We start from the raw sequence: 19,672 nt of genomic DNA, 5'->3' as shown, positions 1-19,672 counted from the left end.
AGAGGAAACAAAAAATTTCAAAGCTGCTGATGAAAAAACTTAAAAATAACTTGTGTTTATCACGTGGCTGTTAATGGAATACAATAACAATTATACAGGAATTTTGGCAAACAAGGGCTTCCCCCGATAAATGATTGCCGATAAACGCTACATAGACAGTCGCCTTTGGCAGTTGCTTAAAAGCGGTCACCAAGACGTTTTTACGGCTGCTCGATGGAAATGACCACGGCTGTCCTCTAGGAGTGTTTTCCCTAACGACGACGGCAGTCATTGACATCACAACAACGTGAAAGCTCGCGGAAAATCAAATTTTCTGCTAAAATCCAGAGAAATTTTAACAAATCGGGAGTCTCCCGCCTAAATCCAAAATAGTTGGCAGGTCTGCATATGCATACAATACAGTTTGTGTTTATCCCCAGTAGCACAACGATATAGTACAATATCTGGACCAGATTGTTATATATCAAAATGTCAGAGGAATATCAGATGTCATAACTATGATATAGAACGATTTCGTCCAATATGGTGAAAATTATTTATGATATTAATTGATCAAGTCTTTAATTTTTCAGTCGAATATGTACTTGATTCCATGTGAATGATATCTACTTTGAAGGACAACAACTTGGGACAATAAATTATTTTAATATAGTTTGAAAAACATAGATCTATATCGTGAACCTGACAGAGATATATATCAGATACACAATATGCTGATATATCAACATATTTCGTGTACCTTTAAATAAAAATATTGCCCTCAAATAAAAATTTGGAGCAAATTTAAAGTAGCGCGTACAATTTTTTGTTCGAATGGAAATTAAAAACGTTTGAATGAATAATTTTTCATATGAAATTTTGATTTTAATACGATTAATCATGTATTGATATATCAAAATCGTTTCATCAGTTATAATTGAATCCTTACTGTGTAAATGTTTTGCATCATAGATGTTGGTATTTTAGGAGGAGCAAGAACTTATCCACCGTAACTTTAATTGCCACTTTATAATTGCACATATTTTTTAATTTAGAAAAATTTGCTCTTGTTTTTGTTGTATATGTGTTTTTCTTAAAATTATATATTTTTTTCCTTTGATGTTTTCATTTTTTACCATACTTTGAGAATTTTAACTTTTTTGTGTTGCATATTTTTTGTTTTATTAGCATAAATTAATAATTTTGAATAAATAAGTAATATACTACATAATACATTAATTTGTGTCTTGTGTTTTTTGTATTACATATAATTTCCATAATTATAATATAATTTTTCAATTATCTGCCTCAAACTGATAAATATGTCTCACAATTTCTATTTTGTATTTTTTGTGCATACATGAAAATGAATAAATTTGATTGAAAATACAAGTAAAAAAACCATTACTTGCAAATTAATGTTATAATAACAACCTGTAGCCAATGCAAAAACTGCTGAAACTATAAATATGAAATTCAGTCAGTTTTATTTCATTAAAGACTCACTAAGAAGGAATTTTCTGAAATTCGACCCCTAAGAGGGTCATAAAAGTGGTTCAAAGGTTACAAAGAGAAACCACTCTGAGCCAAAACTGCTAAAGCTATATATAAATTTTGTGTCAGTTGCTTTATTTCACATTTCATGATGTAAAGACTCACTAAGAAGGGGTTTCTTGAAATTCGACTCTTAAGGGGGTTCAAAGGCTATATGGGGCAATCATGGCGAGCCGAAATGCTGAATTTGGTAAATATTATGTTTTACAATGCAGATACCCACTAAGATGGGATTTGTGAAAACTCAACCTCAAAAAGGGGGGTAATGAGGCGTTCAAATGGTATATGGGAAGATCATCGCCGAGTACATAGGCGGAGATAGACTTGTAAGTCTGGGGACATGATGATGATGATGTCAATTTATATATACACATGCATTAGATCAGTTGCCTCCACCTTTGATGCTGCCCCCCCCCTCCCATATCTCTGCCCATGGCTGAGTAATTTTCAGATGACAAAATCCATCATGCAAGGGAAGCTGCAGGTAACAGCTTGTACCCTATATAAAGGTAGAGCTGAGCACTCATGAGTGCATATACACTTCCAACACCTTTTGATCCCAATTTATTTGGTTTAGATCAGTGATGTCAAAATCATGCTTTGAATTTCGTAAGATTTCCAAGGGCATCAAATGCCTGTTTTACCTGTAATGATGTGATATTAGGAATCAAAAGTTTTTATACCTCATTTAAGCTGGCACAAACAAAATAGTTTAGAAGTTAGTTGTTAGATTTAACGACCAATAAGTTTCACTTTTATCATGCAAGATTCTCACTTTTTTTCAGCTTCCTCAGTATTATTATTTTTTCCTTCACCTTTTTGTAGTGTTGGAAGGTTCCTTTGAAATTTGAGCTACCATGAAAATCCTGGTCACTATATATGACAGAATTGCTATATCAGCGGTTCTCAACCTTTTTTGACTCATGGCGTTTTTTTCAGTATATAATTTCTATGGCGGAGCCCTTTTTTGTTTACAATTTTTATGGCAGAACCTTGTAGACCTCTCTTATTTAACAAATTTATCTATCAAATTTACAGATTCATTTTATTTTCCTCAAGCTGCCACGGAGCCCCTTGGAGGTGCACACGGAGCACCGGTTGAGAACAGCTGTGCTATATAATTAGCATTGTACCAAATAAAACACATTAATTTGCTCATTAAATCCAGACTCTTGCTAAAACCGGGAATGTTATAGAAATGGGTCCAGCTGTATACAGTAGAGTCTCGAGAGAGTCCTGAAATTTTGAGTTTCTTGATAATCTGAGGTACTGGAAATTTTTGAATTTCCTTCTTGAGACCCTCTTTCTATCTCTTTTTTCCTCCAAGAACCAAACTTCTGTTTTTTCCTGGAATACTACATATGTATTGTACAGTGGTTTTCAGTTTGAAAGGGACTAGGAAACCCCTACCACTATTGGGTATATATATACCTGGTGTAATAAAATATTAGATTATTTTGACCATTTCAACTTTCGGGGGGGGGGGGGGGATCACTGAGAAAGAGGAGCAAGTTTGACCGTTTTCTTTCAAATGGTGGACAATGGAATTAATGGTCCCCTAATTGCTTACTTAAAATCATTGGGAAGTCAGTTAAAAGCTATCAATGTCTCAGTGTTGCTCATCATCAATTCCATTCCCAACTTTTCACAATTACTCTTTCATCTTTGTGTCCTTTTCACATTCTTCATTTTTTGAAACACATCAATGGTGTCCTTTTCACATTCTTCATTTTTTGAAACACATCAATGGTGTCCTTTTCACATTCTTCATTTTTTGAAACACATCGTATGGCATCTATATCTTATTCAAGAATAAAAATACAGTAAAAGTATGTTAGTACTGCTTTTGGGGGCTTGACTTTTTTTTTAAGTAAAACCAACACTTGAAGCATTTTCTAATATTTTTCAGATAATTGTTTTTTTGATAATATGAGGTGGCCTTCGTCCACTTCACCTTGAATTATCATCAAATTTTGTATTTATAGCTTCAGCGGTTTCGGCTAGGCAATGATGAATCAGTCAGTCAGAAGAACACATTATTTTATATGTATAGATTTCAAATTCTGAATTTCAGAAAACCTGAAAAAAACATTAGCTCATAGAATGGTTTTACAAAATAACGTGGGTGCTTGAGTACCCACTGCAACTCCTGCTCTGACACCATGTTGGTATCTCAGTAATAAAAAAAATTAAAATCTCATACCTTGGGATATCCGTGTCTAGCCCTGAATCAAATAGAGAGCTCAAAAGTTATAAGCTTTCAGTAATTCTGAAATTATAAGTTTTCATCGATTCTGGAACTATTTATCTCATTAATGTTTTGTTTTTGTTAATTAGTTTTTTTTATTCATGAATTTTCAATTATTTTAATCCTTAATTTTTATGATAATTTTTCATCAATTTTGAATTTATAATAAGTACCATAAACCCTTTCAATAAGTCAAAATTATCTATAGTTTTCGAATAACTTCTTAAATTAATCTCAGTTTTTCATTTTTTTTTGTAAGGTTTTCCCAGCCATCATTTGATGAAAATTGTCTGTTTGGGTTTGAAGTCTGTCATCCATTTGAGTTAGTTCTCAATGTTTCCCCAACATTAGTGGTTGGCATCTTCAGGAAAATCGATAAACTGGATCACTTTTGATCCAAACAATATTCACAAAAATACAAAAAGTGATACCCTGAAGTTACACAGTAGGTGGAACTGACCTGGTGAATTATCATTGATGAGCATTGCATCAACTGATTTTTTTAAAGGCTGGCAGTAACGTTGGACTTCAGTATGAGAGAAATCGTGACCAGTATTCAAAAAAGGATAGATGCCATACCAATACTGTTTTGATTAACCAAAAAATATTGGTTATAACTTAAAAATAGCTACCAATTCAGCAATTAGGCCCTCCTCACACGGGGAAACTAAAATCGAGCTCGAGTTGCTTCAACTTGAGAGTTGAGTTGACTAGAACGAGTCGAGTTGCCTATTCTCCCTCACACGGCGCTACTAAAAAAATATTCAAAGCCCGGGAAACTGAGTAAAAACAGCACAGTCTATTAGTTTTCCTTCTTATCTTCCGGTACTATCTTGTTAACCGGGTTAGGAAAAATCGAAACAAATAAATAAGAAAAATAATTTCTATTATATGTGAAATTGCTACAGAATTTCAGCTCACAGGTAAATACAAAATTTCATTATTTAAATTGATATCATTTTGAAATGACAATAAAATGGTAAAAATTAGATAATTTTTTAGTATAATTTCATGTTTCATTCGGAAAAAGAATACGCAATAAAATGTCTGTCTTTCCTCTATAAATGTGCCTTTCAGTACCTATATATGTTGGATTTAATATATTTTTATTGTTTATTAGTTAAAATATTGTCACGCAGAATTTTAAGTAGTTTCATGAGATGAAACGACGAAAGCTGGTTCCCAGAGGCAAAAAATAAACTATAGGCAAAACTAGAGACAAACAACACATGAATTGTTGTTTATGTTTCAGGGAATGATTTTCCCCGAATACTCCCACACACAGATGTGCGTGTATGTGACCTAGATTACAGACATTCCAAGCAAGGGGGAAAATCAGGAACCATCCCTGTGGAACACGTGTTTGTTTAGGTACATGTAAAAGTAGACAGTATTTTGAAATTTTCTGCAGGTTCTTATCCAGGGCCGTCTTAAGAGCAACATGGGGGCTCCCAGCCATGTATTTTTTTTTTCTGAGATCCTACTTGGCAAATTCATTTGATTATTCCTGAAATTTTTTACCAGATATAATTTTTGTGATGCTCCATCTTCTTTTGAAATCGCCCCCGTGGGGGAGTGCCCGGGTGGGCCCATGTGTTTACCACGGACCCGTCATCTAGGGGATCAGGGGGCTATTGCCCCACGGCTTTCAAAAATGCACTATAAATAGTATATATACGTACATACAGTGAGTATATGTTCTTTGCCCCCCCCCCCGAAAAAAGTTGAAATGACAGTCCTGGTTTACCATTTCATTCAGTGGCGTCAGAGCCAGGGGTGCAAACTCAAGCACCCACGGTAATTTGTGGCATGGATCCGAGCACCCCAGAATTGATTAAGAAATTAAACTTTCCGATATAAAACTAAAGACGAGCACCCACAGTTTCGAAACAATTCCGACACCCCTGATTTCATTATAATTTCAAAATAATATCAGTTTAAATAAAGAAATCGTGTATTTACCTGTGAACTGAAATTCTGAAGAAATTTCATTATATCCTTTCAACTGATAATTTATTATATATATACTCTGGATTGTTTTTCAATATGAGTCCAAACTCGCATGACGAAAATATGAAGGAATGCCAAAGGCAGTTTCTCTAGTTTCTTCAACAAAAGTTGGCGGCGACTAGCATGTCAGTCGCCAAGTGACCGAGTCGCGTTCGATATTTCGTCGCCAAGACGCTAATTTCCTCGTGTGAGGGCGTCTAGAGCGATATACGTACTGGTCTTCGGGAGACGGTTTCTCTTATCAGTTGCCGAACTTTAGTTTCCCTGTGTGAGGAGGGCCTTAGCCTATGATTATACTTGAATTTTAGAAATGTTGCACTTTTCATGAAAAATCTCAACTCTGAGTACACGTAACTCTGGGTTAGCGTAAGTAGGGCTCTATTACTGTATACACCCCACCTCCACCAAACCAACTTTATTTTCTTTACTTACACAGCCATTATTAACATCCATTAAGTTTGAACCACATATTGTTGGGTGAATGTTACAACTAGGTAACTCTTTTATGGCATAAATTTTAATATTGAAAAATATGTAAATTTAGCATTATTTACTATTGCAACAAACAAAACTAACTTAGACTTGTGTTATGGATTGCCTACTTATAACACATTAAAGCACATAATGATTCATTTTCTGTAGTTACCTAGAAATCAACAATTTTCACCTAGTTGTGGTAATAACATTAGAATATGAAAGTGTAACAATTTTTTCAGAGTTCAAAAATAAAAATAAACAAATTTTATACACTAAACTGGAATGTTCTGCTGTCTGAACAAAAGCTTTCACCAGTTTCCATTTTCCAGATTCTTCAATCATTGATTCATCATTATTCAGATACAAGCAATCACAGTTTGTTATAACAAGGCAAGAAGGTTCATTGTCTGGAGCAAAACAATGAGCAGGTGGTTGACAAAGTATTGGAGTTTCTGTTCCTAAATTCAAGGAAAAAAAAATTAATTTAAAAAAAAGTTACAGACGTGGTTTTGTCACTGAAAAAAATCATCCCATGTATATATATAAATAAGTAAATATGCAATGCAAAGCACAGTTGACTGGATACAAGCAAAGATGAACGTGGGAAAGAAAATTCACATTCTTTTGTGGGAAAACCAACCATCAACCTTGGCAAGGGTGTAGCGAGGGGGGGGGGGTACTTGGGGGTCTGCCCCCCCCCCCCGAAAAGTGAGAAAATGACCGAAAAAAGAGAAAAAGATGGCCAAATCCATTGTTCTGTTACTTTGGTCCCCCCCCCGAACGAAATTTCTGGCTACGCCTCTGAACCTTGCACTATCTGGGCAAGCACCATTAAGCTACACAGGACAGGTACAGGGTGATCAGTGAATAAGCCCTTATTTCAAAATTAAATATCTCTACAACAAAGATCAATAGAATTTTGGGTTATGAGGTTGCGTGATTTGGATAAAATGATGGATTCAGGATAATTGATTAATTTCTTAAAATAATTATTTATTTACAACACGAAACATAAGACGAAATAAAAAAAATCTACGGAGCGACATGTTAAGCTCTTGATGGTTTGATCGCTTCTCTTGCGATTTTCCGCGTGACAATCCAATCGCGTCGGCTTTACAAGTGCGGCTTACCATCTGTGAGATAAAATATAAATCGAATCTCACCACATGAGTTTCCCCCCAGTGAAGGAACATGGTGAGAGAACGATAAATGAGATACAAAATGAAAATGTGATACAAAAAATTAATCATAAGATGCAGAATAATAGATGTGCAAGACATAATACAATGATGCAGGAAATCATGTGCAATAAGTATACACTCAAAAAAAATATGATGCAAAATGTACAATTAAATGCAGAAAATTCAATAAGCTGTACAAAATATATATCGGATGCATAATATAAATGAGATGCATGAAATACAAGATGCAAAAAAAATCAATGAAATGTAGAATTATATGATGCAAAAAAAAATATTATGATGCACAATTCGAAACAAAATTAATTTCGGTTATCAGCCTAGGACTGAATTTGACTTTTCTGCCAGACCTAGTGACATAATGGTTGTACTGGCACAGTGTCATTTTTCTTTTCTTCGAGCTTGTTTTTGTCAAGTTCCACACAGACATCGTTAAAAATAAATGCGGGTTTCACTCTATCAAGTGAAACACAGGTCTTTCTCCCATTTACATTTAAAGTGATATTTTTTTTCATTACGAGAAATCACTTCATGGGGTCCAGTATATGGTTGTGTCAAAGGTGGTGTGATCTTGTCAATTCGAAGAAACACATGTGAGCAAGTTTGCAGTTGAGGATGCACATAAATTTTGGATTGACCATGAGCTGATGTTTTGCATGGTTTGATACTATTCATACGCTCTCTGAGCTGTTGTACGTATGTGTATGTTGATGAGAGCTGACAGGGTGTATCCGTGCAGAAATCTGCAGGTAATCTCAAAGATGTACCAAAAACTAACTCTGCACTAGAGGCTTTGATATCCGGCTTGACGGCTGCCCTGAGACCAAGTAAGATGGCTGGCAATGTGACGGTCCACTTTGGATTCTTATGTGCCTTCAATGAGCTTTTTAAGACACGGTGAAACCGTTCGACCATGCCATTGGCCTGTGGATGGTAAGCAGTGGTACGAATCCTGCTAGTGCCAAGCAGGTTGATCAGTTCTCTGAAGAGTGATGATTCGAACTGTCGTCCTTGATCGGTTGTTATGGTTGATGGACATCCATAACGGCAAATCCAACCATCGAACAAGGCACGACAAACTGTGTCTGCTGCGATGTCTGCTACAGGTATGACTTCCGGCCATCTGGTGTAGCGATCAATTACTGTTAAGCAGTATGTCTTTCCTTCTGAAGGAGGCAGAGGTCCAACCAGATCGATATGAATATGAGAAAATCTTGCATCTGGTGTTGCAAAGGTGCCTAAAGGTGTTTTGGTATGCTTATGAACCTTTGAGCTCATTGGCACTCATTGCAACACTTTACCCAATCTTTGATGTTCCTTCTCATGTTAGGCCAAACGTATCTTGCAGATATTAGCTGAGTAGATGATGTTACACCTGCATGAGCAAGATTGTGGAAATGATGAAAAATAGTCTTGCGGAAGCTCGCTGGAACAAATGGTCTTGGTGAGCCTGTAGACACATCACACACCAGTTCTGTTGCGGTAAATGGACTTGGCATTGACTTGAAAGTCAGTGAACTAGAGTTGTCTTGCTGTAACTGTTTTAATTCAGGGTCCTCTCGTTGAGCAGTTGCAAAAAGGTCAAAATCCAGGAATGGTGATTTGGAAATCGAGTTGATTTCTATTCTTGAAAGAGCGTCAGCTACCACATTATCTGCACCTTTAGTATGACGAACATCAGTGCTGAATTGCGAGATGAAGTCGAGGTGTCGCCATTGACGTGGGCTGCATTTATCAGGATTTTGCTTGAAGGCGAAGACAAGAGGTTTCTGATCGGTGAAAATTACGAATTCACGGCCGTCTAGCATGTGCCGGAATCTTTTGACAGCAGTGTACATTGCTAACAGTTCTCGGTCGTAAGTGGAGAACTTCTGTTGACTCTTTGTCAGTTTCATGGACAGGAATGCAATGGGTTCCCATCCTTTTCCATTTGATTGCATTAGCGAACCACCGACTGCTAAATCACTGGCGTCAACCCAAAGACTTAGCTTGGCACCAGGAATTGGATGGTGAAGTAATGTTGCACCCGCTAAAGCTTGCTTCGCATCGATGAATGCTTGTTCGGCTGGATCAGTCCACTGAAGGATATCAGCTGGCTTGGTTTGAGTAGCTCTTTTGGATTTCTTTTTGTTTTTTATTCCCTCCAAAAACTTGTGTAGAGGTGTTAAGATGTGTGCAGCTCTGGGCACAAAACGACGATAAAAGTTGAAGAGACCAAGAAAACGTCGTAATTGAGTGATGGTGTTTGGCTTAGGAAAGTTCAGGATGCAATCAACACGATCTGTTAAAGGCTCGATGCCAGATCCAGAAACTTTGTAACCCAAAAATTCAATTGATGAAACACCAAATACACATTTAGAGGGCTTGATGCTGAGGCCATATATTTGCAGACGTTCGAATAACAACCGAAGATGTTCGATGTGCTCTTCTGGTGATTTCGAGGCTACCAGTATGTCATCAACAAAGGCATATACAAATGGAAGTCCACGAGTGACCTCGTCAATAAACCTTTGGAATGTGGCTGCAGCGTTGCAAAGGCCAAATTGCATTCGAGTGCTCTCGAACAACCCAAATGGTGTGATAATAGCACTTTTATGGACATCTTCAGGAAGTATAGGAATCTGATGATAGGCCCTGATGAGATCTATGTGGGAAAAGATTTTACTACCATGCAATTCAGATGTAAAGTCCAGAACATTTGGAACACTGTACCGGTCTTTCACAGTCTGTGCATTTAAAGCTCGGTAATCACCAACTGGACGCCATTCATCACTGTCCTTTTTCGGGACCAAGTGCAGAGGTGATGCATAGCAGCTGTTAGATGGTCGTAAATGGCCGAGGTCAAGCATCTGCTGAAATTCTTGCTTCACGATTTTCAATCGATCAGGAGCTAGACGTCTTGGTTTGGCATGCACAGGTGGACCAACAGTCTCGATATGATGCACGACAGAGTGTTTTACAGGTTGTCCTGGTTTGATGATGTCGGGAAACTTGCTGAGAAGGCTGTGGTAGATGGTGTCACCATCGATGAGTTTGATTGAGTGAACTTCTGCAATGTGAAGATCACAGTCAGCATTGAGTTTTGTTGTCCTATCCAGTAAACATCGTCGTAGGAGATCCGGAACAAGATCAAAGTTGAACAGAAAGTCTGCCCCAATGATGGGTGTGGAAACATTAGCCAGTAGGAAGGTCCAAGTGAAATTACGACGGAGATTGAAATCTAATGTCACCCTCTTTTGACCATAAACACTAATGGATGAAGCATTAGCAGCAGAGAGCTTCATAGTGGCGTCACGGCGTCGTTGTGATGGTGATGCTGGAAGGATAGAAACATCGGATCCAGTGTCAATCAGGAATCGAATTTTGGAATTTCTGTCCATGGCAAAAAGGCGACGAGATGCCTGTGGCAAGGAGCATGTCGCGATTACTCCTCGCCCGCCCCGTTTTTTTGAAACTTGCACGGCGACACGCACTTTTTGGCGTTGTTGCCGAATTTGTTGTGATACCAGCAGTTTTCTGATCGTGGATGCGGACTGCGCGCACGTGAGGTACGTTGACGAGAGTTGCTACGCGAACGCAGGACGTTTTTCAACTCGCAGCGTAACTGAGCCACTTCGTCCCGAAGTTGCGCGACGGAATCCGGCTGTTGCGGTTTCTCAACTGCGTCAACATGCTGAGGGTTGACTTCGTGAATTTTGTCGGCGAGTTGAGCAGCTTTCTCGAGAACGAGTGGAGTGACAGCAGCGAGAATGGACTGAGTTGATGCCGGTAGGTGTTGGAGAAAAAGCTCCATCAGCAATTCGTCGGAGACAGAATGCGATTCCGCTCGTCGTCGCAATTCGCGGAGAATGTCGGATGGTTTCCGATCTCCCAATGACCCGCATGTTAAGAGCTTTCGAAGTTGAGTGGACGACGACTCGCTCGACCGTTTAATCAGTTCCGATTTCAGCCTTTCATACGGATCCGTGGCCGGCGGATTAACGAGAATGTCTCTGACAAGAGCCGCACTTTCCGGAGGCAGATTCGCGACAACATAGTTGTACTTTGTGACAGATTCGGTTATCGGTTTCGGAACAGCGAGAGCGAAAGTGCTTTCACACATGATAAACCACAGCGCTGGATCATGGTGGTTAAAAAGTGGTACCTGAACGGCACTTACTTCCATGATGAAAATCCAGGAAAAGTGATGTCAAGTTCCGGAAAGCGAAAGTTCACTCACGGGAAACGCCAGTAGATTGCCTCGTGCTGCAGTGAAGAAACTGGAACTTGTTTGAAGTCCGCGGTCACCATACTTTGGGTTATGAGGTTGCGTGATTTGGATAAAATGATGGATTCAGGATAATTGATTAATTTCTTAAAATAATTATTTATTTACAACACGAAACATATGACGAAATAAAAAAAATCTACGGAGCGACATGTTAAGCTCTTGATGGTTTGATCGCTTCTCTTGCGATTTTCCGCGTGACAATCCAATCGCGTCGGCTTTACAAGTGCGGCTTACCATCTGTGAGATAAAATATAAATCGAATCTCACCACAGAATTATGCGGTAAACGGTACGTTTATTAGCAAAACTGTAAGAATGTTGTACAGAAATTTCGAAAATTTAGTTTTTTTTTAAATTTTTTAAAATTAAAAAAAAAAAAACTGGAGATTTTCGGGTTCCGAAAATCCTCATTTGTGTGAAGAGAAACCACTGCATTCGCCTAAAGTTACTGCATGGGCTGCGGTATGCGCCATGTGTGCTGACAAATTGTTCCAAAATTGTAACATAACGTTCAGTAGTAATCGTTTCTCACACGAAGAAGGGGCCGATAATGCCCCTGGTGCATACCGCAGCCCATGCAGTAACTTTAGGTGAATGCAGTGGTTTCTCTTCACACAAATGAGGATTTTCGGAACCCCAAAATCTCCAGTTTTTTTTTTTTTTTAATTTTAAAAAATTAAAAAAAAAAACTAAATTTTCGAAATTTCTATACAACATTCTTACAGTTTTGCTAATAAACGTACCGTTTACCGCATAATTCTATTGATCTTTGGTGTAGAGATATTTAATTTTGAAATAAGGGCTTATTCGCTGATCACCCTGTATTTTCTTCCCATAGAACAATATGTTCTAATAAGTTATCTGAATAAAAAAAAAAAGGTTTACACTCGAATTAAAAATTTTGATTGTATTAAAACTGTATTAACCCTTTATTGGCAAAGATTTAAATACACAAAGAAAATTTTTTTGAGAAGTTATATAGAGTGAAAGAGGTGTCTTGAATGTCAATATATATAGGAGGAAAAAAATAATATTTGAAGAAATATAGGATGTTGCCTGCAAACAACATTGCCAACTCCCAGTAGCAGTATGAAAAAACGAAACAAATGTTTCCTATAAGCAAAATTGGCAAAATAAGAAAACAAAGCATAAACATAAATAAGAATTCCAGTTTTTTGAAAACTTTACCACTTGAAAAAATACAGTCCAAGTCCTACTAAATAATTTGAATACAATAAGGTAAAAAAATTTTGAACGCTTCACAGTTTAATATGGAAAGCTTTGAAACAGTTCTTATGTGGCACAAAACACTAAACCCTTTTACAATTGGAGCAAAACAGTTGAATACCCATTTTTGCACAATCTGCATTATACTTATGGTCCATTAATTATTCTCTTTAGTTTCATTTTGCCACTGGATACTATTTCAGTTTATCTGATACTTATGAGTATAAATTGTATTTTGTATCTTAATAATCTTTGGGGGGGGGGGGGGAAATGTTGTGTTCTTTGTATATATATTTTTTATTTGTGATTAAGTGTTGTGCATTTTTTTTTACTTGATTTTTTGGTACAATCTTTTATGAATATTTTGCATTGCAATATGTATTTTTGGTTATTTTAATTTCTTGTTGATATTTCCTCATTCTCCTATTTTGTAAGTGTTATTATCTAATTTTTTGCAATAGTGTTAGTATGCTTCGACCTCAATTAGTGTTGCATAGTGCAACGTCCCTTATGGGAGTTGCTTGCCCGGTTCGAAATATCCAGCAATAAAGTGGCAAACGACAAGTGGAAAATGATTAGAAACAAACTTTCGCATGAAATATTATTATTTATTCAATTATATGGGTTAGTTAATTTTAACAATGGATTAGTATATCTTGGAGCCCTCTATTTGACGTTAGCAGTAAAGATACTGGCTCACCAATTGATGATCAACAACAGTCAACCTGTGCAGCGATCGGACATCCGATGTTGTTAGCTTTTCCGTAAATACCAGAGGAGTTTTCTCAGTTGAGAACCGGAACACCTTGATCAGTTCCTGGGGGCCTCTCGGTTGAGGGCCGGACCACCTTGCTCAGCTCCGGGGGGCCTCTCGGTTGAGGGCCGAACCACCTTGATCAGCTCCAGGGGGCCTCTCGGTTGAGGGCCGAACCACCTTGATCAGCTCCGGGGGCCTCTCGGTTGAGGGCCGGACCACCTCGATCAGCAATGAAGAACTTTGACTGTGAAGATTGTTTTATATTTTGATTCCGGACCTGCCGGAAAACGGATTCAAATAATGTAGATTATTGCATTTTAACAATTCAGCCTAAGGCCAATAGATACGGTAGTAAGACGGTGAATCGTCCTACTAGAGGGCTTCAGTTGAACAGAACAAGATTAGACGAACGCAATGTGAGAGACAAAGAGGGAGGAATTTATACTCCCCTTTTGCAAGAAGTTTGGGACCACATGTCCTCGCATGGCCTTTTCGCCTCAACAAAATTATCGAATTTGCATATTCATGCGTCACTATTATAAACATTACAATTTAATTACATTGGAATCTGGCAACATGACATAATCCGGAGAGCTGATCAGACTCTCCCGATTATGTAAACATTACTAACATAACAATATGAAATGAATTGTTCCGACGGAGGTCTGCAGCCCCCCGCCGAAAATAAGTGAGTACAACACTATATTTTCGTATCCGCACAACGAGACTTGCAACAACTCCCCCGGGAAGTTCTTCGATAAAAATAATTTAAACTGGGCTAAGCCTCGCCCAACTATACATATATTGGATCAAACCCCTCCACGAAAATAGCGGCATCGTCGTCATGAGGGAAATTAATTTATGTGGGACATCAGTAGTCCGACCTCTGGCCCGTTCTCGTTCGACAGCCGAAAGACCCCACCCGCCGACTGCCGAACTAATCGAACACTCTGGCCCTTACCGGTTCGCCAGTGGGTCCTCGGGTGGTTTCCGGTAACTGAGAGGTCCCTGGGGTCTAAAATAAGAAGGAATTTCCCACATAACGACAAGACCACCATTAACGTAGAGGGATCGGATCCCGATACGTTACAATAGAGCTTGTGATGGGAGGTCTCCTTGCTCTAGGGCAGCTGTTCTCAACCTTTTTTGACTCACAGAGCCCTTTTTAGTGAAAAAATTCTATGGTGGAGCCCCGTAGGCCCATTTCTTAATTATTCATCAAAGTTACTGATTTATTTTTACTATTTAAAAATATTAATAATTATTTTTTTAATTTTACTCTTTTTTATTTTCCTCAAGCGGCCGTGGAGCCCCTGGAAAGTTCACAAGGAGCTCCAAGGGCTCCGCAGAGCACTGGTTGAGAACCGCTGCTCTAGGGGGATAGAAGCTGACAGTTTCAAGTGTAATGGGTGTTTGGATAGGGCAAGATTGGAACTTGAGGCAAAGTATTATAGAAGAGTTAAGGTTTTAGAAGGCCCGGGTATATATATTTATTTATATATATATATAACAGAGCCACCTGTCGTCAAAGAAGCAATCTCCATGAACAACGACAGTTTAGAGGGTGAATGGGTGGTCAAGGATGAGGTAAAGGGCGATGGTGATAGGGGTTTCATTTTTGGAAATTCTATGATTAGGGAACAGGGTGTGTAGGGATTTTAAGGATTTTTAGGGTTTCGAGCACTGTTGTCTTCCTGGGGTGAAGATTAGCAACGTACGAGACACTTTTCCTTGTCAAAAGTTTCCTAGATGGGTAACCCTGTGGGTGTGGACGAATCAGATAGGAGCAAATATTAGTGAGAGTCTTTCAGTGTACCGGAACTTACTATAATCCACTTGGGAGGGGATTTCAGATGCTGCAGTGATTCCAGTACTGCCAAGGATAATAGGGCATTCAGGTGTAGGGTCCAGTGTTTCAACTCAGGTCTTGAGCAAACTATGGGGATGAATCTTTCTTACACATCTCAGGATACAATATTATTTTAAGAATTAGATCTGATAGGAAAAGGGATGGAGTATTGGTATGTGTGAAATGATGTTTGAAAGCTAGAGAGTGTCTGTCTGTGCAGAGAAGTGATATTGAAACTATATAAGTTGAGCTTGAAAACAAAAGCCATCATGAAGTGAATGATGAATGTAGTGAATGACTTAATTCTAGTGGTTTATTATAATCCACTGAATTGGGATTCAAACTCCATTGCCAAACCTCACGATGAAATTTTCTACATCTGTAAGCATAAGACAGTTGTCACATTACGGGATTTCTATTACCCGGGTATCGATTTGGAGAACCTTTCACCTACAGATAAATATGAAAGAGACTTTCTTATAATTTTTTGTATCAGCATGTATTAGAAGGCACTAGAAGTACTGCTATTTTGGATTTAGTTCTTGCTAGTTCTGAGGATCTTGTTAAACATGTTTTGGTGGAGGAGGAGTTTTCTTCCAGTGATCATTGTGTGGTTAGTTTTCTCTATAACTTTTCTCTGGGTAAGGTTGATAACAAAAGAATGGCTCCTTGTTTTCAGAGAACTAACTTTGATGTTTTGAGAGAAAGGTTAGCGGGAGTTTTCAAAGATCGGCTGGAATCAGTCGCAGTGATAAGTCAATGGAAAGAATTTAGTATGAAGCTGTCCTCTGTGTTTTGCATGACATCATATCAATTGTTCGTAAGAAGCGTGTTTGTACATCGCGCCCCCTATGGTTCACAGATAGATAGCGCGAGTAATATTTATCTTGAAAAGAGAAGAGCATTCAGAGAGTATAAAAGTGGATGAGGTGACCTGCCATTGTTTACTGATAAAAGAAGGGCATTGAAGAAAGTGATTAGGGATAGTAAAAAGGAAGTTGAATCTAGGTTGGCAGATAACATTGGCTCTGAACCAAAATCATTTTTTCGATACGTCAATAATGGATGTAAGGGGACAGTTGATCCCTCTTGATAGGAGAGTCATAATAATGCATTGCCAGATAATCAGGAAGGGGAAGTCATGTGTAACTAACCTCCTCTGCTTCTATGATCACGTGAATAGGGCTTTGGGTAAGGGCAAAAATGTAGATGTTGTTCTCCTTGATTTCCAGAAGGCATTCAATCGGGTCCAACATGGTAAACTCTTGAAGCATTTACATGAGATCTCAGGGTTGGGGGCAACTTGTTGAATTGGACAGAATCCTGATTAAGAGATAGGTCACAATGGGTTATGGTGAACGGGGAATTCTCTGATTAGACAGGCATCACAAGTTGAGTTCATCAAGGAAGTGTCCTTGGCTCCATACTTTTTCTTTTTTTATCGATAAACTCTATCAGGGTATCTACGGGATTGTGTTAGCAAATTCACGGATGACGTGAAGCTAATGGGGGTAGTCTGGAATCAAAGCGATAGGAGAAGGTGCTCCAGACCAACTTAAACTTGGAGCATGGGCAAATGGATGGAGCATGACATTTAGACAAGTGCATGGGCGCTCATTTTAGTTTGAATAACCAGGGTCATAACTAGAGGGGGGCGGGGGCATCTGCCTTGGACAGCAAAATTTGGGGGTGGCAGTTTTAGTTGGGAACAAAGAACACCATTACAAAATTATTGAATTTTAAAGCCGTGGGGGGGGGGGGGGCGCTGCAAAATAATGTTTGGCCTGGGAGCAAAAATCCTAGTTATGGCCCTGCGAACAACCCACGTTTCTCTTATGAGTTGAATGGTGTCACTATCCTTGGTGCACCTAGGGTCACCAATTTGGGAATTCTCACTGACGAGCAGCTTAGTTTTTCTGAACTGTTCAGCGGTGGTCAAAAGAGTGAATAGAATGCTTGGTTTCAGTTTCAAGAATGTCTCTTCGCGTTCCCCTAAAGTGATCCTTCCACTATAACAGGGCTTAGTTCGTCCTGGACTGGAGTGTACCGTCAGGTTTTGGAGACCACACTTACAGATGGATATTGACTTGGTCGAGGGGGTGCAGAGAAGAGCCACGCGGGCAATTGATGGCACACGGAGCTTAAGCTATGAAGCGAGGCTTGATTTTTTCAAAATGTTTACATTGGAAGAACACAGATGTCAGAGGGATATGATTGAAGTGTTTAAATTTTTCAACAGGATGGATAGAATGGACCAATAGTTATTAATACATTGTCAATCAACTGCTTTGACAAGGGGCCACCACATCAATTCTAACTCAATTGACAGGTTTAAAAAGAAATATGATAAACACATTGGGATAAATCGAGAAGCTACCCATACTTAGAGTATATACGCAAAGTGAACAAACACTTTTTAATATTCCGAATTTAACACGTGTCCATAAGCGGTTCTATATCTCTGAGACTACTCATTCGATCCACGTGAATAAAGTATTGTTTTGAAGAGAAATATATGTATCGAGTAAGGACACATAATTCTCAGATTTAAGAAATAGATGTGATAAATGCAAAATGTGCCAGTTTTTATGAATGAATGCAAAAATTTTATCGTCACCACTTTTCTGTAAATCTCAATAATTTACACTTTTTGAAGTCAAGCCTCATCATTAAAGTTGAAAAAAAAATGTATTCTTAGTTTAGTTCAATTTGAGAATGAATTCAGAACTTTTGATTTGAAAAATATTTTTGAAAACAATTGAAAAACACTTTATTCTAAAATTATGTTTGCGAAATTAAAAATTGCAAAATTATTTAATTAAATTTTTTTTTTGCATGAATGGAAAATTTTCAACTTGAAAAATTTTTTTTTCTTATTTTTTGCAAATAAATGTGATATTTCCAATAATTAAATTTTTTTTTTGAAAAATTTACATGTCTCTATGGAAGAGTAAAACAAAGTAACATTTTTTTTAGGGAAAAGCTATGCTCTGGGTCTTAAAATTTTCACAAACAATTATGTGCATGATATTTTCCAACCTTATGAATTATTCCTTCACAAAAAGGAACAAAATTATTTTTAATTTTTATTGCACAGTCGGTATTCCATATGCACTCAATGTTCCTATAAAAAATAATAAATTCAGAAGTTTTTCATCACCCAATTGAGCCATAGTTACAAAGTATAAACAAAACTAGTTCATAGTAAACATGTCCACATGTGTTCATACTACTTGTTTATCAGCTTCTTTCCCTCTAACTGCATGCTATCAAGGGCAGACAAATCGATTGTCCTGGGATTGAATAGCATGCTCTTCAATAAACTTGCTGATTTTGTATACATGTGCTAATAATTTGCTTATTAGTAACATATGCTTGAAAGTAGCAAGCTTTTGTGGTACTTAGTAGCATATGTATCACAGGCCTAAGAGCTTCTAATTTATTAGTATCACTTAGAGTTCATAAAACAATGTAAAAATTAAAAGCAGGGAAAAACATTATTCCAAATATATGCATACCATTTATTTTAGCTTCACACAAAAACAGACTATTCACACGATGACTAGTGGTGCTTTGCAACCAACAGACGCAAGCAGAAGTCTCTACATCCTTCCTGCAAACAGATTCACCTTCTGTGAGTTGAATATTGGACGGAACATTGGGACATCGCCCTGAGCAAATATAATTGGCTTGATCACATTGTTTTGCATAGGTACCTACAAACATCAAATATAGAAACAAATTATTAAAGCATAATTCAAGTTGCAGAAAATTTGGTGAATTAAAGATATATGTAAAGTCTGAATTGTGTACAGAAGCATAGAATCAGTGCTGGAACTCAGCTGATTTGCACCAGTTCGGTAGAACCAATCCAGGTTGATAAAAAATTGGGAAAAAAATCAAGCGTCTCTAATAGACTGGACAATCCCCAAAAAGTACAGCCCATTTATGCTTCTACTGACTGTTTAAATTCTTTCCTCATACCATAATTCAAGAAACAAACTTCCCCACCATTATTGCCAATTCTTCCACAATTACTGAATTTTTGTACAATGTCAAACAATATTTTGTATAAATAAATAAATAAATCAGATTTTTTAAGT

The 19,672-nt window shown here is 37.8% G+C and overlaps 1 protein-coding gene across 1 annotated transcript in view; it reads right to left on the bottom strand.

The window, feature by feature from the left end:
* The window catches only part of LOC149067547 (uncharacterized), an 80,155-nt gene that overhangs the window by 25,588 nt on the left and 34,895 nt on the right, over positions 1 to 19,672 (bottom strand). The window contains exons 2-3 of the mRNA XM_089252427.1: positions 19,088 to 19,285; positions 6,547 to 6,726 (exon numbers count right to left, since the gene is read on the bottom strand). Coding sequence (XP_089108553.1) covers positions 6,547 to 6,726; positions 19,088 to 19,285 — 378 coding nt within the window. The remainder of the gene's footprint in view (positions 1 to 6,546; positions 6,727 to 19,087; positions 19,286 to 19,672) is intronic.

The sequence above is a fragment of the Pholcus phalangioides genome, unplaced genomic scaffold (genome assembly GCF_987345545.1).
Source record: "Pholcus phalangioides strain wild (caught in Gottingen) unplaced genomic scaffold, Ppha-v1.0 ptg000029l_1, whole genome shotgun sequence".
Lineage (NCBI taxonomy): Eukaryota > Metazoa > Arthropoda > Arachnida > Araneae > Pholcidae > Pholcus > Pholcus phalangioides.
This window is presented reverse-complemented; position numbering and strand designations above follow the sequence as displayed.